Below are 25,694 nucleotides of genomic sequence, written 5' to 3' on the forward strand. Positions count from 1 at the left end.
GCTGGCAACAGAAAGCAAGACTTCAAAAAAAATAACATCTTCACCATTCATGGCAGAAAGGTCACTTCAAGAATTGTCTAACATGCTATGAAAGCTAGGTGTAATTCCATCTGAGGCAAAACAGGGTTTGGTTTCTCCCACTATCACCATCAGGATGGAAAAAAAAAAACGTAGAAAAGTATTCCTCTAGGGCTAAAATGTAACATGCCACCATAAATTCTAGATGTTCCCATAGATCCCATTATTTCTAGTATCAGAAATAAGAGGCCTTCAGCTGATTGCTGTCACAGCTTGACAAAATATAAAGAAAGGAGCACACAGATGCAATGTGAAGGCTAATCAAACTGGTTACATACCTTTCCTAAATGTTTCAGGAAAAAATACTGGAGGGTACATTTTCTACAAGAATTCATATGCTGCTGTTTGTGTTATATTGGCTTTGTTTCACTTCTGGATTATAAACATGAGGTTATGAGAACAGAGACATACATGCAGAACCCAAGCATATGAAAACTCAAAGTTGTCATTAACTGCAAAGGCTAAATGGGGTTCAGACTCGCAGAATATAACAGTCTCCCCTTATCTGCTTACCTATTTTCTTCTTCTGTGTTCGACCAGCAGATTCAGTTATAGTTTCTTTCTTTTTTTCTACTGGAAAAACAAGATTGTAGGAATAACTTAATTTGGTTAACCATAATCTTATCCTTAATATGATCACATTTGGTCTTTGTAACACTTTGCTTACATGATCACATAACACTATCACTGTAATTTAATCTGTAAAATTTTACATTTCAAATAGGTAAGTAAAGAGTTATACCATAAGAAGACATTTTCTTCCAGTGGATATATGCATTACACTAGATATATCTGAATTTTGCCAGTGCAGGAGGGATACACTTTTGAAAACAGGTAGGCACACTTAGCCTCCTAGCCTGCCTATTACAATACTGAATAGATAAACTGTTGATGCTATAGTACAACAGTTACAGAAATACACACCATGGAAGGGTTGGATAGAATGACAGAAACACAGCTTAACAGAGGTGTTCAATGCAACAAGGCTCCATAATTTTAGAACATCAGCCAAAGAGCAGAAGCCCACATAAAACAAAAATGAGAGGTGCTGATACACAGGAATGGGTAACAAAGCACAATACAGTTCAGTAAAGAACAGTTGTGCAAGAACTTACCATAACACTAGATGTTCCAACAAATCACTGTTGCAGTAATGCTGTTAGATAATGATGTATCCTACCAAGGATACCATACATCTGGTTGGTATACCAAAGCTTAGACGCTCCTTCCTCATGTGCCATACAGCCAACCTTAGACCTAGGCACAAGGATTACATGCCGATACATAAGGGACATACCCAAGCACTAAAATCCTCAGAATTTTCTTGCCTCGAACAAACTGTGGCTAGCTTAAAAAAAAAGGAGTCTATGGAACAGACAAAGGAGGAAAGGAGAAGCAAAAGGGGTTCTACCTAAATGGAAAGAAGGGGAAAAAAAAAAGAGGATGAAGATAGGGAGCATTTACTGCAAAGTGATCTGTTTCAACATATACTGTTATGGTACTGCTGACAGATGGGACAATTTCTAAACTTTTAGGCAGAATGGAAGAAGAGACACAGAGAAGAAAGAAAGAAAACTGGTGTCCAATAACCCTCGAACAGCAGCTCTGGCAAAGGTATGAATGGAAGATCAAATAGCTGTATCTAAGATTTTGAGTCAAGCCCCATGAAAAAGTCCCCTGAAGCAGCAGCACCTCTTGCAGAATGGGCTTTATTACTCTGGGATTTACCATGGAAAAAGAGTAAGAAGGAGATGGTATAAAAAATCCACCTGGAAATGGTCTAGTTAGGTACAGGAAGACACTGTGCTTTTCCTTCACAGGAAATGTGCAATTGATCAGATTTTCTGAAATCATTGGTTTCATCCAAATTTAATCTTAGTTGTCTATGTACAAATAACAAATGAAGAATCCTTTCTCCCTTTAGGGGCCTAAAAACGCAGGGAGATGATCAAACTGATTGTGTCATTTCAGAGACTCCCTTAGTCATAAAGGAAGATTAGTTCTAAGGGACGCTTGATTTGTTCAAGGTCAAGTAAGGTGAAATAGACGTGAGAGCCTGAAGCTCAAAAAGCTAACAGTTTATATAGTATACCTATGACAACATATAAAAAACTAACAATTTTAAATACCTTGAAAAATAAAATTAAATAGTCAAATTCCTGTTAATAACTTCAAACCAGGGGGGCTATCAGCTGCTAATTTAATCTGCCATTCTGTTTCCTTTCTCTCTTTTTATATGTTGCCATAGGTATTCAAAGTGTTAATAGTTTATGTGACAAACAGTACTATTTGTTAATTAATGGTTAATTTATTGTTTAATATAGCAATAACCCATGCCTGGGTGTGGGTAATGCTGGATTTACCCACGGTTGGTGTGGTTTGGTCGCGAGGGCGAAGCCAGAGTGGCCAAACAAAGCCAACCGTGGGTAAATCCAGCATTACCCACACCCAAAAGTGGGTTATTGCTATTTTACAATGACATTATTTAAGAAAAAAAATAATTACTTTTCTTAAATAATGGCGTTGTATAATGCCTCCTTGCTGCCCTTCCACAGCTGTCTGGTATTCTGCGGCAGTTCTGATGTACTGCGCATGCGTATGCCTACGCAGTACATCAGAGCTGTGGGTAAAAGTAACGGAGAAAGCAAGATCTCTGTTGCTTTTTACAAACTGTTTCGCTATGTTAAATGGGCTTAACATAGCGAGACAGCTTTAAAAAAAGCAACGGAGAATCTTAGTTGCTTTTTTAAAGCTGTCTCGCTATGTTAAACCCATTTAACATAGTGAGACAGTTTTGAAAAAAGCAACGGAGAAAGCAATATCTCCGTTGCTTTTTACAAACTGTCTCGCTATGTTAAAGGAGTTTGACATAGTGAGACAGCTTTAAAAAAAGCAACAGAGAATCGCTGTTGCTTTTTTTAAAGCTCTCTCGCCATGTTAAACTCGTTTAACATAGCGAGACAGTATGAAGCAACAGAGATCTTGCGTTCTCTGTTGCTTAAAAAAAATAAAGTGTTATAATAATGGAAAAAGTCCGGGCGACCGGACCTTTTTTCCATTACTATAACTGATTTACAACGTGCACGCTGACCAATCAGCGTGCACGTTTTTGAATATTAATAGGGGGTCGTTGTATAATGTGAATTTTAATTTGATTGGATGCTTTATACTATATAAACTTGTTTGTATGGAATCAGTATTCGTTTTTCATGAAGTCTTGTGATGAAAGCGTTGATTAAAGTTTTTTACGCTAAAGCAGTTTCCTTCCTACAGTTTGCTCCGGTGCTGCCAGTGTTTTTTGTGATAGCTCACAAAAATATTTGAGAACACAAGGTATCGCCCTATGTTTTGGCACCAAAAGGAAAATATCTTTTCCATTTTAGTTCTCACTCTAGCAATATCCCTAAACTTAGTAGCACAACAGTACATTATGTGCTCTCATATACAGACACCACACATTATAATAATATCTGCCCACAATTGTTCAAGAACTACATAACAGACCAGTTCAGAACTAAACACATATGTTCTCATTCCTACTAAAAAAAAACACAATACTTTCTCACACTCCTCACCAAACTCCAACATCTGTATCAGCATTTTAACACCAGGCTCACCATAAGTGGGGATATCCACACCAACCCAAGCCCAAATCCATCCTGTCCACCACAAACTGCTCCAATACAAATGTCAGAACATAACAGCCCCACTATCTTCATCCCTGGGCAAATCAACAGCAGCAGCAAAACCAACCATCTTTTAAATCTAAATATTAATATTAGAAGTATCAAAAATAAAATCCCTTTACTCCAGGCCACAATAGCACACTACTCCCCAGACAGTTGCTTTAACAGAAACCTAGCTAAATAAAAACATAGCTAACTCAGAAGTTCTCCCTACTGGCTACAATATCATTAGACAAGACAGACCACTTCATAATGGGGTGGAACTGCCTTACTGTACAAGTCCAACTTAACTGTATGTCAATTACCAAACTCCTCCCCTCCCCCAATAATTGGGACATACTTATCTCACAACTTCAACTTCACCCTAAAAAGGGCATCACCACAATTGTGATCTATATTCCACCTGGTAATACACCTGCTAGCCTTGAAGACATCTTATTATGGTGTTTTTCCACATACTCACAAGAAACCCTTATTCTGCGGGATTTCAACCTAGATTGGTTCACCTGCATATCAGAACCACCAAGTAATCTAATAAATCTCCATGGCTACCAGCAGCTAGTCCAAATTCCAACTAGATGTGATAAAAAAATCTAAAAGGGAATCCATCCTTGACTGGGTCATAACTAACAACCCCACATTGTATCCCCACGCAGGCAGTCTCCCAGACACCTTAAGTGACCACAACACAATATACTTTATACGTAGTAGAACAAGCATATGCAAGACCACTAACTATATATCCACTAGAAACACACAAAAAAAAATCTCTCCTAAGGTCCTCAATACTTTACTCTGTAACTGTGACTGGACCCCCCTAAACACCCTCCCACTTGACCAGGCTGTAGCATATTTCAGCAAAACATTTCTACAACACCTAGACACTGTCGCTCCATTGCGAAAAATCAAGGTTAGAACCTCTACAAATCCCTGGCTCAGTAAAGAAACCAAACAAATCCTCAAGTCCAGAGATACTGCCTGGCTTTACTATCAAATAAACAAAGAATCACAAAGCCTAACTAAGTACCAAGAACTGCGCAACCGTGCAAAAATGCATTAGTCTAAACAAAAAATCCTACTACACGACATTACAAACTAAATACCAACACAACCCCCAAATATTTTGGAAAAATGTAAACCAGCTACTAAAACCCACCCAAAAGGCTACTCCCAGACCAACCACCCCTGATACTAAAGTTCCCATCAAAACACAATTCAACTCCCACTTTGTAAACTCAATTATAAACTTAGTATCACAGGACAGTTCCTTCCTCACTACCCCTCACCCCCCCAACACAAATAACACTAATACAAGCTTTACCCTCAAAACTGTTTCCACCACTTCAATCAAAAGCATGCTCTCCAAACTAAAAACCTCATCAACAGCAGCCGACCTACTCCCCAGCTATTTCTTGAAAACTTACATGCTAAACTGGGATCACTCTACCGTATCAAACCATTTCTTACCAACAACACAAGATCAGCCATTGCTCGCTCCCAACTTCTATCCACCCTACTCTATGCATCTCCCATTCTGACTAATCTCAACAAAACTGAACTAAGCAAAATGGAAGCCTGCTATAAACAGAATTGCCCGCTTTGCTACAAATTGCTCATATAAAACTCATCACTGTACTGCATTGAGATAGCTCCACTGGCTTGAACTGCCCAACCTCCTAACCTACAATCCGCTCTGCCTCTGTCATTCTATCTATTACCTCCCCAATAAATGTCCTGCCCTCAAAAACCTAGTACATTACTCAGCCAAAAGGCCTCTTAGTTCATCAAGCAAACTACTACTAGAAGTCACCAACAGCTACAATACCTTTGGAGATGCACTACATAGTAGTTCAGTGGCTAAAAAAATGGAACTCTGTCCCCACTAGCATTCAAAACACATCATCCAAAGCCTCCTTTAAAGACCTCATCAGACAACATCTCAAGCAAAGTTGGCAATGCCATGATTGCTCCACAGTCTAGTGAAAGCGGATTAGTTACACATACTAAACCTAGAGAACTTGATTAAGATTGAAAACTATTTTCACAAACACTGGCTAATCTACAATGTATGTACTGTACCTGTGTACTATGTTCCAAACTTCAGCTGTTTTTGTTCTCTCCACTGTAATTGTTGATGTGCTGCATACCGCTGTAAAAAACATGTCTGTTGTAACTTGTGTGTATACTGATCATGCCTAAATATATCTGTAATTTTCTCCAGCTGTTCTCCCCGGGCCTCTGCAGAAAAAGGGCCTTTTCGGCTCAGACACCCCCGGTTAACAAATGTAAAATAAATAAATAAAATAAATATATGGATTATCTCATTGTAGGTTTTCTAGCCTCCTTTAAACCCTGCACCATGTCCTCTGAGTAAAGCTGCATGAAAGGAATTGGAAGCATATCATCCAAAAGTGAGACCAAGAGTAATTAGATTTGGATGAATTAGAGGTTCCCTCTGCTGTGTGAGTAAATCCATCCTGTTGGCGAATATGTGTTGATTTCCCTTATCTAGATAAAAAGGAATGGAGCACCAGTGCTGTCTTGTCCCAAGGGGGATCAACAAAAGTATTTAAAAAACTTTTCTTCTAAACCCTCAGGAAGACCTTCTGTATAATAGGAAAAGAAGAAAGGTGTACACAAATCCATTCTCCAAGCTTCTCTGCAAGGAACCCTTGAGCAAAACAATTTATGTTGATTGTTTTGAGGCAAAGAAATTTACCTTGGGGGCATCCCACTGATGGGGCAGTCTGAAGGAAGATCTTTCGGTTCAACATCAATTCATAAGGGTCTGCTCTGGATCTGCTCAATTGGTCTGTTAGGCTGTTTTGTTCTGAAGGAAGTGAGTGGAAAGTGAACGGCTTGGAGATGAGGATAAAAATTGCAATGTCCCAAGAGAACACTGCTGATCTGCAAAGAAAGTAAGACGTTGTGCTCTCCTGTTTGTTGATGTACCACATAACCAATTATGCTGTCCGTTAGAAATGGGAGAATTCCTGGAGAAGCAGGAATTAATGCTTTCATTTATTTCAAGTTTGTATGCTCTCCTCTAACCTTTTTTGACGAAAGCATGTTGTTTGAACTCATTGGAACAAGCTTACCAGGCCATGCCTGAAATACTTAGAGAACTTTTGCAGAGGAGGGGAAATGAGTAAAGGAATTCCTGGATTTGTTTTTATCTAGTGAATAGCTGAAAGAGTTCACAATGGGCAAGAAAAGAATTGTAGATGAAAGAAGGATGACAGTGTTGTACCTATATATCTATATATCTATATATATATATATATATATATATATATATATATATATATATATATATATATATATATATATATATATATATATATTTATTTTTTATTTAGGTACCACTGAGATTTTCCTCATATAAAGTAAGGCAAATGGATCTATTTGTATTGTGGATGCCATGTAACCTAAGGCTCTCAATCTCCCTTAGAGAGATCACTGAAAGGTACAGCAGAGATAAAAAGCCACCTGTCAAAAATGGAGACTTCTCTAAAGGAAGAAAGACCATCACTGTAGATGTGTTTATAAGCAACCCAGAAACATTAGAAGTTGAGAGGGGTGAAGATTGGACTTGACGTTCAGAGTGAAACCTTAGTTTACAAACAGATCAATAGTGAACTGAAAGCCTTGAAGAAATGTCTGCAGAGATGTGGCCTGAATAAGGCAGTCACCCAGACAAGGATGTATGTGGACATCTTAGAATCTGCAAAATGCTATGACAGGGGCTTATGCACTTTGTGGAAACTCTTGGAGAAGCACAAAGTCCAAAAGGCAAAACAGTAAAGTATCCAAAGACACAGAATCTTAAGAATTTCCTGTAATTTGGATGAACACAGATAGGAAGGTAAGCATCCTTCAGGACCAAGGTTAACTAAAAGCAATGGGAAAAATCAGAGGGAAATAATTTCTACTGCTCGCACCTTTAAAATTTGGAATCTTCAAAAAGGTGTTGGGGTAGCAAACCCAGAACTGGCCTCGGTGTACCCTCTTTTTTTGGAAGAAGGAAAAGACTGGAGAAAAACCCCTTCCTTTTTGATGGTGAGGACCAGCTCTATTACTGCCCAATTCTGAAAGTCTCAAATAAGTGGGAGAACCAGATGTTCTTGGTTTAGTGGAACTTGTGTAATTCCTTGAGAAAATGTGGGCGGGGGGGGGGGGGTTCATTACAGCTTGTATCCTTTTTGAATGATTTGCAAAACCCCAAAATCTGATGTGACTGTTTTACAGAAGGAGAGACACTAAGAGAAAAAAGGTTTGCTAGAAATGTTGGAAGATTGAAGGCCAAAGATGGGGAAGGGGAGTGGTCAGAAACAAGGCTTGTCCAAGAATACTCAGGTTTACAGAGTCTGCTTGCTACTTTTTAGTTTTTTTTTTTCTGTTGAGTAAACTTTTTATGATAGAAAGGTCTTGATTTTGTGGGATAAATTGTTTGATTTCATTTAGAATAGGAAAGAAAAAGTTGTTTAAACCCCTGCATAATTTTACTCCTCCATTCCAACTTAAATACATCAGCAAAGGAGTTACAAACAAAGTCCTTACCCACAAGAACATCTAAAAGTTTAACTCTGAAAGCCTCAGGAAGGCACTGGACTGAGCCAGGAAATTTAAGCACAGATACAGTGGCATCAGCCCTAGAAGCTGCATCTGCATCATTATATACACACACAATACAATTATGCACAACCTGAAAGTCAGATCTAGAGCTGCTGTCAGGGAGATTAAAAATATGCTTGGCACAGGGGCTTAGACACATTTCAAATGATAGATAATAGATACACAATCAAATAGATTTCAGAACTGATGGCAAAGAATGCTAAAGTAGCAGAATCAAATTTTCTTCCCATACCTGCCTACTTTTCCTGCTATCATTACATAAAGCACTGGATGATGGAAAAAGTTTTAAATGTTTGTTTGGGTCTGTAGAAACAACTGCAAGATCAGAGACGGGATTCTTATACAGATATTTGTGAGCGTCTGGGACTTTATAGGACCTATCATGCCCTTTTAGTACAGCGGGCAGAGACTCCTGTGCAAAAAATATGTCCTCCAAAGCTATGCAATAAATTATACTACCTCTTTTGAGATCCTGAAATCTATTTACTCTTCCAGGTAAAATGCTGCATCATCTTTTGGATAGTGTCTCAAAAAAAGTTCTTCATGGAGTGCATCTTCCGAAGTTATCTTCAGGTTCCAACCCAAAACCAGGAGGGGAGTACAACTACATAAGTCATCCAGAGACTCACAATCTCATTGCGAGGAAGAATCTTACTCAGACGATGAAGTTACTCATCCTTTTCTGAGGAGCAGAAAATAACTGTGACGGTTTTAAAGCCATAAGGGATCAAGTCCTCTAGAAACATTCTTCCATTCCTACTGGGGATCCCCGGGAATAGGGGTAAAAGAAGATACGTTATGTTTTCTGTTTCATCTTTTGGGTGTTTGTAAAGAAACAATACGAGAACAGGCAGCAGTAAGAAGTACCTCCATGCGGTAGCTGGGAATATCCTTCTTAAAATGTGTCTGAGGAACACCATTTGTTCCCTCTGAGATAACCATTCTAGGTTGTACCCTTTGCAGCCATAAGAAATATCTGAATGGTCAAACAGGACATGCCAGAAGGCCACTCCATATCAGCGTCAAAAGGGTTCACAACAGTTGGAAATGGCCCAGATGTTGGATGTTCTATGGGGTTTGTTAGCAGACTCAGGGATGTCAAACTCTGTCCACTTCATTCCCTGAGATCAAAGTGCCATTTTCTTTTGATTTCTTAGCTTTCTTTTTGGGGGTGGGAAGAAATGTCAGAGGTGGGACCCTCTGACTGCAGCGTAACCTGCACAAAAGCCTGTAAGCCTTTGTTCTCCCAAGTAAATTTTTATGGAAAAGTGTTGGTGTTTCAAGAACAAAAGCCTGACAGAAGGAACAGTCCAAAGAATTACAATTACATCCTAAACAAAACAGACAATAGGTATGCTTATAGGTTCATAGGTTGGTACTAGGCTATCGACCCTAGGGCCTATACAAGCCTACCCTTAACAATTCCCTGGATATTTCTTCCCACAGTATTTACTTCCCTGGACCCCTGTCTAGCAGGGTGACTGATGTGATCCCCGGGGTGAATTTCCCATCTCCCATCCAATCGTCAAGGTTCCTTCTGAAGAGGGCCAAGGAGGCGCTCTGCTTGACATGTATGGGCAGTCTATTCTAGAGTATGGGGAGTCTCTGGGTCAGGAACCTATCCCTCCAGCATGTTTTGTTCATTGTGATGACAAGGTTTAGATCCCAAGAAGCCTGCATACCACAGAAGCATTTCCCTCTAGTAGATGAGAATAAAAAAAATGAAAATGTCTGATGAAAAACGTCAGTAATGAGAAATGGTCTCTAATAGGGTACTCTACTTCTGCTGGAACTTTACAAATGGCTGACTGACCACGATTCACACAGTCTCTTGCAAGTTAGTGGTAAGAGAGTGTTCTGAGGATTTTCATGCTTGTACATGCTTTGTGTACCAATCTTTGTGCCTACGTCCAAGGTCTGATGTACGGCAAATGAGGAAGAAGTACCCAAGCTTTGCTATAGCAGCCAGATTTAAGGTATCTTTGGCAGGATACATCTCATCTATCAGCATTACTGCAACAGTGATCTGAACAACATCTTTCTGAACTGCATTTCCTATTACTCTTCAATGCAAGGCTACTTACAAATGGTCCATAATGTGCACCACTACAACCTTGCAACTGTATGTTGCAGCTATGCACTAATATGGACAAAACTATGCAGATAATGTACACCTAATCCCACGTTCTCTCTATACTATTCAGCTGTAAAGCACATAGTGCTGCACTGCTGTGCACGGTTGGCATACGGTACAACACCTTTCCCTCAAGGCGTCTAATGAACTAATGTACAGTATGTTGCCCAATACTGCTGTGATGCAATACTCCTACAGCTTCTATCAAATCAAAATGCACAACACGTTTAATGAGCACAGTCTACTAATCTGTTTGTCCTTGCAACAGATTGCAGCATGTATATATTACACGCACACACACACACACGCACACACACACGCACACACACACGCACACACACACACACACACACACACACACACACACACACACACACACACACACACACACACACACACACACACACACACACACACACACACACACACACACACACACACACACACACACACACACATACGCACACACATACGCACACGCACACACATACGCACACCTCAAGTGCATAGTTGATTATGCTATATATCTCAGTCTAATTCTACCAGAGCACCCTGTTAGTGCATGTTTACAGACTGCGCAGTGGCACTTTGTCGTATGACCTAGTAAGCTTCCTGCATCCCCCACCTACGATTTTGATCCCCACCAGTAATGGCACTACTCGGTATACCACTGAAAGGAAGATTACCTCTCTGCACACCATTGTTCTCAATATCATACAAACCAAGCAGTGCTGGACAAATGTGGAATTCTGTTTGCAAACCACACATTTGTCAGTGCTGCTAAAAAGTTGCCACCTGTACTAGGACTAATATGCAGTATGGCTAAAGTCTGTAAATCTGGCAGAAAATATCAAACTTTCTGCTGAAAAAAACTTACATTTTTATCAATTTTTGTCTCAAGTCTCCACCATTTTCAAACTACCCTGTGCTCCTGGACCCAGTCATCTGTCTCTACAACCTGGTGCCATCTCCATATTCCCCTGAAAGGCTTTCTACACTTGTGGGACTCTGCTCTCCCCAGAGACTGCACAGACAACCAAAGACCATTCCTGCCGCTCCCAATAACTTAATCCTGCCAAGGTGCTATCTCTGTACTCCCCTGAAAGGCTTTCTACGCTTGTGGGACTCTGCTCTCCCCCGAGATTTCATGGACAACCAAAGACCATTCCGGCCACTCCCAATAACAAACCTGCCAAGGTTAAAATCTTTAGTTTAATTCATAAGAAAAGAAGTCTAATCCTTCATGCATACTGGGTTCAAGCACGGTAGTTTGCCACACTAGTCCCATTCACTTAAATTAATCCCCTAGACAGAATTAGCTTCAAAACTATCTAAAAGTTTGTTAGCAGACAGAAAGCAAAGTAAAGGCATAGCGAGCAGTTATCCTTTTGTATTAATACTAAAATACATATATCCATTTGTATTAACACTAACTAAACGACTTAGTGTATTCAATGCATCTTGGAAAGTTTGTGGTGTGGATTAGCCCCACTCGGTTTGCACGTGCCCACCCTGCCCCCTTATCCCACCCGCCCCCAGTACCACTAAATTTATAGCAAATAAACCACCCCCCTCTCTGTCCTAGCCAAACAAACTCACTGCCATATTAGTAATCCCCCCCTCTTGTTTTTTTCTCCTCCTACTAATCTCATTTTAGTGATAATATTCCCCTATACTAATAATGACTCCCCCACCCACAACATTAACTATAAAACCCAGCATCTCATCTTCCATAATACCCTTTTTAATTATTTAATACCTCCTCACCATATATGAAAATCAGCAATGCCTAGGGTTCAAATATCCTACCTATCAAACCAGTACCCCCATACTCCCATCCACATCTGAACTACTTAATCACTACCCAGTCACTAACACCATCCCCCATAACTTGTATCTTAATAGGTCAAGTCAAATCCATCCCAAATCCAAACACTACCTAAAACCTATATATAAATTTATGAAGTTCCTAATTACATTACAAAAAAAATCTGACTAGGGACGGGGACATCCACCCAAACCCTGGGCCATCCCCTGCTCTAGACTCTACTTGCCCATCTTCCATCAACAGGCCCTCTAAATCCTTACTGGCCTGCCACCTAAACATAAGAAGCTTACACAATAAAGTACATAACCTACATGCCCTCTTAGCAATTCACTCCCCTGATATACTGTGCTTAACTGAAACCTGGCTAAAACCAACATCATCAGATAATGAGATACTACCACCTGGATATGATATACTTAGGGCCGACCGTAGTACCTGAAAGGGAGGCGGGGTAGCTGTATTATATAAAAGCACGTGTAGTGTTATAATTGACTCCACACAGCCACCCCATACCTCCAATGCCGAAAGTTTGACTACCAAACTACAAGTTAATAAAAACAAATCTCTAAACATAATCTGTATATATATCCCCCCAGGCAACAATACCAACACCCTGGAAGACAGTCTTAACTGGATTTCTTCTAACTACCCCCAAGAAACTATTGTCATGGGAGATCTTAATATTGACTGGAACCTATGTTCCTCAAACTCTCTCTCTACCCACATAAATCTCTATAGCTTTTCAAAGCCCATACACTCCCCCACCAGAATAGGAAAATCCAATCAAAAAGAAAGTATACTAGACTGGATACTCATCAATAGTCATTCCCACATGTACATGTCTGGGACTCTCCCAAATGACCTTAGCGATCACCTTATTACAGATATACTTAAACACAACAGTTAACTCCCACCTGCCCACCTACAAGTGTGTCAGAAACATCAAAAGCTTTAACCCCACAAAATTCCAATCTGAACTCAAAGTTTGTAACTGGATAGAACTAAACACCTTTCCCTGGATGAGGCTGTTGATTACTTTAATACCAAATTCCTAGAAATACTCGATTCCCATGCTCCTAAACGCTCAATTAGAAATAAAACAAAACTCACCCACTGGCTTTCAAGAGATACCAAATTCAAAATCTTACTCAGAAATAAGGCATGAGCTAAGTGGCATACTACTATTTTTTTTTTTCGTTTGACTAAAGCCACTCTAGATAAAAGTTAATTTTCAGCAGTTAAAGAATGAGACAAAAAAAATCCATCCTACTTGACAAAAAAACTACCACTGCAAACTAGAGCAGAATAACCACAATAACAGTCACAAATTTTGGGCCCTTAATAAAATCCTCCATCCAGGTCAATCCTCAGCTCCTTCCACCACAGCTTCCAGCAAAAAAAAGCACCAAAGACATGGCAAATACTTTTAATAGTTTCTTCACGGAGACTATTCAGGCCCTAGCCAGACAGCAAACTCCTAGTGCCTCTATAGCTAATACTCCTATACCCAAATCTCCACTATCTTTCAGCTTCCAACCAGTTTCTACATCCCTCATCCGATCCTTACTAAAGAAGCCTAAAGCCAACAACACTTTCAGCCAACCTTCTTCCAGCTGATTATCTGCAAACAGCTGCAGATGCTATAGCCTACCCCATCTCTATCCTAATCAATAGAGCCATAACAGAAGCCACCATTCCCTCCATCTGGAAAATATTATATGTCATACCACTCCATAAAGGTGGTATAACTACTGAATTGTCCAACTATAGGCCCATAGCCACTCCCCTGGCTAAAATTATGGAGACGTGTGTGCACAAACAACTTCTGCACTATCTCATTCAGTATAAACTGTTGACCAACTCTCAACATGGGTTTAGACCCCATCACAGTACCTCCTCAGCCCTCCTTTCCTTCACCAATGTCATTAACCACAACCGGAATAACAAAATTTCCTCAACTCTCTTTCTAAACCTGTCCAAAGCTTTTGATATGGTCAACCATCAACTACTTATCCACACAATGAAAACCATATCCTTAGATAATCAAGCTCTCCATTGGTTCCAAGACTATCTGAATGGAAAGCAACAAGCCGTTTTTTTTGGCAGAACAAGCTTTCTTGCCCGTTATCAAATACCCTAGGAGTTCCCCAAGGTTCTACATTAGGACCCCTTCTCTTTCTAATATATATCAGTGATCTCCACACAGTCATCTCAGATGCTACTTGCATTAAGTACATGGATGACTCCACCCTGATATGCTCTGACACCTCTCCAACAAATCTAATGTTAAATACTCGGAGCACACTTACCATAGTTGAAAACTGGCTCTAACAGGTGCCTGATCTTAAACCCGAAAAAAACTTGTTAGAAAAATACGTATTAATGTATATGTTTAGTGCTTATTAGAAGCTAAAAGGGTTAACATATTTCATTCTATTTTATGTACAGCTTAATTCTGTATGAAATTATAAGATGCTTTTTCAAACTGCAGTATGCTTTCTGAAATTGCAAGATGCTCTCTGACCTAGTATTTGCTAGCACAGCAAAATTCATGTTTATGCCTTTTGGAAATTTACTGAGAAGCAGGTGATTATCTGCTAGGTCAGGAAATGAATGAATAGTGAATGAATAGAACAATACTGCTTTCTAGAACGTGATTGAATATGAACAATCAGCTCTGTTCGTGTTATGAGAACATGCACAGCTGCAGAAAAGAAAAGATACATCAGACAAAGACTGCTTGAAGAAATGAACTATGATCTGTACTTGCTTTGTGCTCAAATTAGCCATAGTACCTTGAATGGTAACACTGCATAGTGAGAAGTCATACCTGACCGGTGGTCATCAAGGCCACGTTGTTTTTCTTAGGAAGTTTTTTTTGTAAACTTGATATGCCAGCAGAAAATCATGGACAAACAGCTGCTGTGAAATAATATTGAAAGAACTTGTGATTTATTACGTCAGCTTAGTAGGCAATGCCTTGTAAGAAATGTATAAGAATAGCTTCACTTCCTGATTTTAGTTAGACAAACTCTGTATTAGCACGTTTTTGTCTCCTTGCTGCAAGATTAAAGTGCCTTAACCTGAACCTGCCGTGTGTTGATTATTTTAAAGTTGTTTTTCCTTTGACAGATTGGTCCTTCGGACCGGAAACTCTCACTTCGCCTCAGGTCAGATGGGCCAGGTGGCATGAAACCGTACAGGGAAGAGACCACATTGGTTCTTCTGCTTTGAAAGACCTCCGACTGAATTGTCATTCAAAAGAGGCCAGACACTTTTCTGATCTGCGACTGAGGGACGAGTTAGTATATGAACCAGACGCGGTCAATCACTGAGGCTCAGGTAAGGTGAGATTTACCTTTTTTCTGTTTTAGATCAGGGACTTGATGTGAATTATCTGTCAGGAGATTTGTTTTGTACAAGTCAGGGACAGAAAGATTGCAGTCTTGTCATAGATCAGGGAAACAGAATAGGTAAGACAGTTATTCTAGATAAACTGTGAAACAGAAAATTGTGGTACCATGTGAAAATAAGAAGGGTTACGTAACATTTTTTTAAGTGTCAGAACAATATGGGTAATAAGTGCACAAAAAGTTCCCAAGACCCACCGCTAACCGAAGATGCAAAATATATGCAATTACAGCGTGCCGACAATGTTAGATACTATACAAAATGGGTTAATAAATATGAATTTAATGGCAGATTAGAAAAATCCTCGCTTATTAAACTTGTAAAACAGCTTAAAACTGACGCAAAAGGTCAGGTAAAAAAGCAACGTCAATTGGGTATTCCTCAGGCACACAGGTGGATTGAGGAAGCAAACCGTAGGGAACAAAAAAGTAATAATTCAAAAGCTATGTTTTTAGATAAAGAAGATAATAATTTGGTAATAGCATCAGCCCCTCCGCTTCCCGCACCAGAATATGAAGCGAGTGGACAAACTGGTCCACCTCCGCTATACCCGGCTGTTACCGCAAAGCCAAGACTGTATGTTAGAGATCCCATCGAGACTAGGTCTCAAACACGTAACTTAAGAGGAGATACTGAGTTACATGAAATAAACAAAAATTCACAAGCTATGAGTGAAGAAGAGATATGTCCACTCATAGAAGTACCAAATCCTCAGGCAGGACAGGACTCAACTCTCCTAGTATATAGACCGTGGACACCGGAAGATATCCGGAAAGCCACAGAGGGAATTCCCCATCCAAAAGTTAATTCTCTTAGAAGACTTACAGGGCATAAGGTTAAGTTTTCATTTAAATGGAGAAGAAGTAGAAAAAAGTAGTCAGACAAATCGTAGGTCCAGACTGGCACATGATCAGTGGCAACTGGAATCCCTGTGACGCAGAACATAAGCCACTCCCACATAGCAATGCAGAACTGGATAACACAGTGAAAGGTCTAACAGACCGAATCTCTGAGAAGTGGAAGCCTAGGGCAGACTGGACTTGCATTAATCAATGCATTCAACAGGAAGGTGAAATTGTTGACAGATATTATGCTAGATTATTAGAGTGTTTTAACAACCATTGTGGAATGCAGGTACCTGAAGACCAAACACATGATTCCCCGTATGAGCAGCAATTAAAGAATGCATTTTTGAAAGGCAGTATTTTGACTATAAGCAGCTTTACTATAAAACACATGGTACACCATCGTTAGAGTAGATTACAGTCACTACTTGAATATGCTAGGCATGCCGAAAGGCATTTTAAACAGTAAAAAGAAAAAGAAAGCCCAAGTATTTTCTGTAGAAGATGGAGTAGAAGTTTATGTAGGACAGTCCGGAAAAAAGGGCAAGAAAAATGCCCAGGGAAACAAACTAACAATCTGATAAACGATCAGAAGAGTTTGAAGAGAGAAAGAAAAGGGGTGAATGTTTTAAGTACGGAAAGAAGGGACATTTAGCAAGGGATTGCAATCAAAACAAGAAGGTAGCCATGGAAGATAAGGAGGGTGAGGACTGGCTATATGACAGTCAAGAATCACTAGAAGGGAGTAATCGAGAAAAGACAAATGCAAATGTGATAGCGGGAATAGAGGATGTGATAGAAGAAATAGAGGAAGTACAAGAAATCAGAGATGCTGAAGAAAGTGAAATACATAGCATTATTAACCCTAGAGCTCTATTTAGCAGACACAAAACCGGAAGTTACACTTCTGGTAGAGGGGAGGGAAGTTAAATTCCTGTGTGACTCAGGGGCTTCAAGAACCCTGATGCATCCTTCCAAACTACCAGAAAATTCGGAATCACTTGATTACATATTAGTGAAAGCAGCTAATGGACAGCTATATCGGGAGCCACTCTCCCATAACATAGCAATAACTGACCCTGTTTCAGGGATGACCCAGAAAAGCAAAATTGTTGCAAAATGCCCAGTGAACCTTTTGGGCAGAGATCTTATGCAGATATTTGGCATAGCAGTAGTACCGACTATGCAGGGTATGGAAGCACAGCGACAAATGGATACTTTTGTGGTGCGAACGGTGGGTGAAACATTTTATTGGTACAGCCAGGACTTAGTCACGACTGGTCCAGGGGCAGTAACCGAAGAACTGATGAACGTAGCTATCAGCAAGTCCCCCTCCCTTGACACTGATAAACAGCATTTGTTGCACTGTACTCTGTATTATTGTAGCACACCAGGACCTGATAAGGAATATGAGCAAGAACGGTTTAAAAACCATGCAAACAGATTAGTATTACGTAATCTGTACTGGGACACAGAAGGGAACAGTGTAGTTAGCTGTTCATTGCCCCAGGAATTCTTTGCACTCTATAAATCTAATAGATTACCACATGTTAGTTTAACTAAGGACAAGAATGTGAAATGGGCAGATCTTGGAGAAAAAGTCATAAAGTGGGAAAAACAAACAGAGTTAGGATTGTCAGAACAGGGAGTACAAAAGCAGAAGTTAAATTGGATAACGCAGACACACTCAGCTGTACACTTGCAGTCTAGCGAGGACAGCTGATTAGCACTCTTACTAGAAGAGGATGAAAAAGCTTTATGGAGCATACCAGAAACTCTCTGGTCAACAGGGAAATCAGATGTAGGACTAATTCATACAGCAGGACCAGTTACTATCACGCCAAAATCAGCATTCAGACCTCAAAAGAGATGGTATTCCTTAAGAAAGGATGCAGAAGTAGGAATCAAACCTATAATAGCAGCTTTACTTAAGGAAGGAGTACTGGTAGAATCTCCCGATTCACCATGTAACACACCCTTATTTCCTGTCAGGAAAGCAAACGGAGAATGGCGTATGGTCCAAGACTTACAAGCTGCAAATGATGCAGTAATACCTAGAGCACCTACAGTGCCAGATCCACAGACCCTATTAAATGATTTGAAGTCTCAACAGAAGTATTTTTCTGTGGTAGATATTAGCAATGCGTTCTTTTCGATACCGATACACCCTGATAGCCAACATTGGTTTGCATTCACATTTCAGGGGAAAAGGTATACATATATGCGACTACCACAGGGGTATTGTGAAACCCCAACAATATTTACACAGGAGATGGCAAGCAACTTGGTGGGATTTAGCCCACCAAGAGGCAGCCAAATTTTACTTTATGTAGACGACATCCTGCTGGCAGCCCCCACCCAGCAAGAATGTAGGGAAGATACCATAGCATTACTACAATTTTTAGCCACTCAAAGACATAAAGTAAACAAAAACAAATTGCAGCTTTGGAGAAAGCAGGTTAAATACCTGGGATATGTAATATCCAAAGAAGGCAGAACATTAGATGAAGATAGGAAAATAGCAATTTTACAAGCACCCAAACTGACTACCAAGAAGGAAATGATGTCCTTCCTGGGCACGACTAATTTCTGTCGGAGCTGGATTCCAAAATATGCCTTGGAGTCTGCTCCACTGACCAACTTAATATACAAGATGCCTATGGCAGCACAAGATTTATTACAATGGACACCAGAAGCAGAATCAGCTTTCTGCAAACTGAAACAACTGATAGTTTGGTAATCCTAAAACTAATGAGGATGCTATCTTAAACGTTTTTTTCCAAACTGTAGATTGTAAGCAAGGTTACATGACATCAGTGTTAACACAGCAACATGGGGATAAGCAATGTCCCATAGCTTATTATTCATCACAGCTGGACCCAGTGGTGCGATCCCTGCCCCACTGTGTACAAGCAGTAGTTGCAGCTGCAATGGCAGTACAGGCTTCAGCCTCAGTAGTGTTGTTCCACCCTCTCACATTGAGAGTGCCTCATGCAGTCGCAATTATTTTACTGCAAGAAAAAGTAGCACATCTTTCTCCTGCTAGACATCTTTCCTGTATGACTATACTCTTGAGCCAACCTCATATGACAATTGAACGATGTACAACTTTAAACCCATCTACCTTGCTCCCGACCCCTGAGGATGGCACACCACTGAGCAAAACACACTGCCTAGAAAAGATCTAATGGATGTTCCCTTGGATGATGCCAAGGTGACATATTATGTGGATGGCTCATGTAGAAGGGGTCCTACAGGACAGAACCTAGTGGGGTATGCAGTAGTTTCTGATACTGAGATTTTAGAAGCGAAGTCTTTACCACACAACTTATCTGCACAAGCAGCAGAATTGATTGCCTTGACAAGGGCTTGTACCTTAGCAAAGGGTAAATGTGTGAACATTTCTACTGACAGCCAGTACGCTTTTTCTACTCTACATGTTTTTGCACAACAGTGGAAAAATAGAGGAATGATAACTTCTACTGGTAAACCGATTAATCATGCGCAATTTATTTTAGATTTGTTAGAATCTATTTAGTTACCTCAGAAAGTTGCTATTTGTAAATGTGTAGCTCATACCAAGCAACAGGATAGGATTTCAAAAGGTAATGCGAGAGCTGATACAGCTGCAAAGCAGGCAGCTTCAGAAGTATTTCTTTTGAGTGAGGAATTACAACCTTCTGAGATTTTAGATTTAGAAATGTTGAAAACAATGCAGACACTTACTACAAATGTAGAAAAACAAAAATGGATAAAACGAGGAGCAATTCTTGAGAAAGGGCTGTACATCTCCAAAGAAGGAAAACCAATTTTGCGGTCTAACTTGTTTAGATATGCAGCTTTGTTGAGCCATGGGCAGTGCCATGTCTCAACAGGGGGGATGGTACAGTTAGTGAACCGAGTGTTCACTGCATATGGATTTACAAACTACACAAAAAATTTTGTGCAGCATCCCATGTTTGTAACAAGCATCATGCACAAGGGGAATTGAAGCCCAAGCAAGGGAGTTTCCCCAACACCACCATACCCGTTCCATACTGTCTGTATGGATTTCATAGAACTAAACAAATGTGAAAATAAAAAATATTGTCTTGTCATTATAGATATGTTTTCCAAATGGGTGGAAGCTTTTCCGACCAAAAATCCAGATGCAGCTACTGTTGCAAAAGTCCTTGTTAAAGAAATTATTCCTAGATTTGGCATACTGGAAAAAATCTACAGTGACAATGGCACACACTTTGTAAATCAAACTATACAACAGTTGAGCCGATATTTCGGAATTTCCATAAAGAACCATTGTGCATACCACCCCCAATCCGCAGGATTAGTAGAGAGGCATAATGGGGTTTTGAAAAACAAACTTAGGAAATTGATTAGTGAGACACAGAAGAACTGGGTGCACTGCCTGCCTCTGGCACTGTTGAGTATGAGAACTGTTCCAAATGCAAAAGGGTTAACTCCTTTTGAAATACTGTTTGGGAGGGCATATTATATACCTCAGTGGAAACCTCTCATGCCTGCAGACCAGGAGGCTGACAGTTCACTTGCAGAATACACGAGACGACTTTTAAGTAATAAACAACTTTTGCAGTTAAATTCTGTTTCAGATAAAGAAAAAGCCAGACCATCGGAAGCAGCAGTAGCCTCAGGCACGTGGGTCTGGGTGAAAGTTATCAAGAAGAATTGGACCACACCGAAGTGGGAAGGGCCGTACCAAGTGCTACTGTCAACACCCACTGCAGTCAAGATCGCAGAGCAAGTGTCCTGGATTCATCTGACACACTGTAAATTGGTTAAAAACTTTGAACTGGACAAAAAACTTGCTACTGTTACACAAGAACAAAATGACCAGATAAGGAGCAAATAGAAATGTTGACCAACCTCAGAAGTATTGCATGATCATTCTGTTGGCCATACTGATAATCTTTTTGTTGTGGCCTTTCCTTTTTCCAGCCGCACGAGCTGAAATGAATAAACGTGAATCACTCAGACTGGCACCCAAACTTTAACACTTACCAAGCAATTAAATATGTGTATGCTGAAACTTTTAATGTTTCGAATTGCTGGATTTTCACAGCTATACCAACAGCATACGGGGGATTATTAATGACTGCTGCCCCCTAGGTGTCAATGAGACCTGGGAAAATTTGATTTTTGATACTACAACTGTAAAATCACAAGACAAAATAGCATTATACCTGCCTGTTACACAAAAGGGAATTGTATGTTTTTACAAAAATTATACTGTTCAGGTAGGTTGGATTAATTGTAATGTGACTGTTCCTTACAAATGTTATACCAAAGCCAATAATGCAGGCTATATCTGTGATGCAAACTATGACTCATATATTGAGTCGATACATAAACTATTGATGAGATACAACGTAATCCTGTTCTTTTTAAACAACTATTATTGATAAGAAAATGTTTCATGCAGGGCAACTGTATATTAACACTAAAGTAGAGAATTGTTATTTTGTTTGTGGGGAAAAAAGCATACAAATGGTTACCTGAGAACTGATCTGGCAGTTGTTTTTTGGGTTACCTGGTTCCGGCTATACGACACACCGCAGTCTTGCCTCAGGGAAGAATTCGAAATGTCAGAGAGGTCACCAAGAAAACCGGAAATCCAATCAAAAGGCCTGAAAATCCAGTGGGACAAATCGAAGCAGGCTGCAGAAACCATAATTCCATGAAAAACAAAGATAAACTGACACACATGGACTTGAGTGACACTATTATATCGTGGGCAGGTATAGCCCCTGCAAATGGCGCAGTGAAATCGATTTGGGAGCTGAGAAAACTGCCCAAACTTCTCGAAGTAATGAGTAATGCAACTTTTCTGCTCTCGAATTAGTGACTGATGAACTGAACGCTATAAGAACTGTGGTGCTTCAAAACCGCATGGCACTTGACTTCACCCTAGCGGCGAAAGGTGGTACGTGCGCTTAGAGGAGTGCTGGTCGTATATTCCTGACAACCAGCATGAGATAAACAACCATCTTGAGGTGATTCAGCAAGTGTCGGCCATGACCAAACCAGGCCCAAACCCACTGACGGACTTTTTCCAGAATTTGTTTGGGGGGGTGAGGTAGCATCCTAATGAACATCCTGATTGCCATTTGTGTGGGATTACTCCTATTGGGAGTGTGTGTTTGTTGTGGTATTCCCTGCATGAAAAGATTAATCAAAGATTTTATAGACATGTCAGTTTCTGAGACTTTATATCAAAGTACTGAAATTGAAGAACTGTTGAAAAATGAAACACTTTCATAAGTTTAAACTGAATGACTCTCAACTGCAAATCTTGAACAGAAGAGGTTAGGAGAAGAAGCAAACTGTTTATGCTTTTGAAAATAGAATAAAAAGTATTAACAGGGGGAAATGTTAGAAAAATATGTATTAATGTATATGTTTATTGCTTATTAGAAGCTAAAGGGTTAACATATTTCATTCTATTTTATGTACAGCTTAATTCTGTATGAAATTATAAGATGCTTTTTCAAACTGCAGTATGCTTTCTGAAATTGCAAGATGCTCTCTGACCTAGTATTTGCTAGCACAGCAAAATTCATGTTTATGCGTTTTGGAAATTTACTGAGAAGCAGGTGATTATCTGCTAGGTCAGGAAAATGAATGAATAGTGAATGAATAAAACAATACTGTGTTCATATTCAATCACGTTATAGAAAAATCAGCTCTGTTCGTGTTATGAGAACATGCACAGCTGCAGAAAAGAAAAGATACATCGGACAAAGACTGCTTGAAGAAATGAACTATGATCTGTATTTGCTTTGAGCTCAAATTAGCCATAGTACCTTGAATGGTAGCATTGCATAGTGAGAAGTCATATCTGATCGGTGGTCATCAAGGCCACGTTGGTTTTCTTAGGAAGTTTTTTTTGTAAACTTGATATGCCAGCAGAAAATCATGGACAAACAGCTGCTGTGAAATAATATTGAAAGAACTTGTGATTTATTACGTCAGCTTAGTAGGCAATGCCTTGTAAGAAATGTATAAGAATAGCTTCACTTCCTGATTTTAGACAAACTCTGTATTAGCACGTTTTTGTCCTTGCTGCAAGATTAAAGTGCCTTAACCTGAACATGCCGTGTGTTGATCATTTTGAAGTTGTTTTTCATTTGACAAAACTAAACTTTTAATTTTCTTACCCACCCACAAATCCTCAGCAGTAACCTTTACCATCACATCAAATGATGGAACTATCATCTCACCAGACCCCAATACTAAACTCCTAGGAGTAATAGTTGATAATAATCTTAGATTCGATACACATATCAATCAAACCATTAAATCTGTAAACAAAAAACTTGGGTCGCTCTACAGGATAAAATATTTCCTAACTCCTCTGACTCGAGCAGCTATTGCCCGCTCTCATCTTCTCTCTACCCTTCTTTATGCCTCACCCATGCTTACTAACCTTAGCAAATCTAACCTTAGCAAACTCTCCAGCTGCTATAACAACAATGCAAGATTCGCCACTGGCACACCTTACAGGACACACTATTGCCTTAATCTAATAGACCTAGGCTAGAGAGAACTACAGAGCCTTTTACAACTAAACCAGCTTATTGAAGCATATAAAATTCTCAAACAACCAGGTGACACCTCTGAAATGGAAAATATAACCGTCCCATACAGTAATCTTAGCTCACTCCACTCATCTAATAGACTGCTTGTCCAAACAGTCAAATCCAACAATTCAGCCGGAAACTCCCTATTCGCTAATGCAGTCGGTAAGATATGGAACTCTATCCCTGCCCACCTTACTCTCATGACCTCCTTATGCCAATTTTAAAAAAAGACTCAAACTCCATTTCAAATCATACTGGCTATGTCCATGCTCTAGCCCTGATTAGCCCACTCCTGCAAAACCTGTTACTAAATTCCCATGCCCTCTCTACTATAGTTAATTAACCTTAGCAATCTTTAGATACAATCCATCTCTGTACTTGGTTGACAGAACCAGTCTGTACTAAGATACCTTTATCATAAAGTACACAATATGTAAATATCTACCTGACGCATGTAACTTGGACCCTCACTAAGAGGTTGTATTTGTTAACTAAGCCTATTCTCATCTTTTTGATGCATCTGTATAACTAGATGGCTGGAACAATTCTGTAAACAAAAGTTTTTTTTTTTAATTCTTATTTGTACTATTTTCTTTCTTTTCTTTTTTGAATGTATGTATATATGTTGGAGCTTTTCTCCCCGGGCCTCCGCTGAAAATGGATATGTATCCATTCGGACTGTCCTGGTCAACAAATGTAAAATAAAATAAAATAAATAAATAAATAAATAAAATAAGTCAACCTCTGGCCACAGAGCTTTCTTCTTCTAGCTAATTAAATGCCTTATTCATTTCTTAAGGGGTGAGAGCCTTATGTTCCACTGGTTTCTGTTGCAAGAGGGTGCAGTGAGCCCATAATACTACCACAATCTAAAAGTTAAAATCCAGATCTTCTGAATAATCTACCATTTCAATGTGCATACCCACTAGGTTTTGGCATGCAATGGACAATGTATGGGATTTTCACTTGTGCAAGGTACTGATACAAGCCCAATCATGCCCTGTGTCCCCATGAGGTAAGTACTTCTGCAGGCTCTGTGGTCTCCAAAGAGCTCAAATGGAGGATGCATTCCCAGAATGTGACAGTTCCTTTACATCCTGAAAGGAGCAACTTGGCACAGTCCCTTTATTCTTCTCCTGTCCCCAAATCAATTTCACCAGCATCAGGAATTTATCATGGGTCATCAGAATCACAGCCAGGAATCTACAGCACTACATGAAAAACTTCATTACATTCTATTACACATAATGTGAAAATTCCCACACAGTGATTTTAATAACATTTAAAAAATTACCTGCGGGTGGCTGTGTCCAAGTATTAACAATTTTAATGCACTAATGTACTACCATTTATTAAATTTGACAACTGGTAAGTGGGAAGTGTGATGTATTGAGTTCATCAATCTGTTGTAGTTTCTAGCAATGAGTCAGAGAACATTAACTTTGTGCCATATGCAAAACATTTTTTTTCTTTTCAAACCTT

At 39.6% G+C, this 25,694-nt stretch overlaps 1 protein-coding gene across 1 annotated transcript in view; it reads right to left on the reverse strand.

Annotated features, from left to right (window-relative positions):
- The window catches only part of TMCO1 (transmembrane and coiled-coil domains 1), a 488,674-nt gene that overhangs the window by 303,078 nt on the left and 159,902 nt on the right, over positions 1-25,694 (reverse strand). The window contains exon 3 of the mRNA XM_044085738.1: positions 592-651. Coding sequence (XP_043941673.1) covers positions 592-651 — 60 coding nt within the window. The remainder of the gene's footprint in view (positions 1-591; positions 652-25,694) is intronic.

The sequence above is a fragment of the Protopterus annectens genome, chromosome 10.part0, assembly GCF_019279795.1.
Source record: "Protopterus annectens isolate FY-2018-M chromosome 10.part0, PAN1.0, whole genome shotgun sequence".
Taxonomy (NCBI): domain Eukaryota; kingdom Metazoa; phylum Chordata; order Ceratodontiformes; family Protopteridae; genus Protopterus; species Protopterus annectens.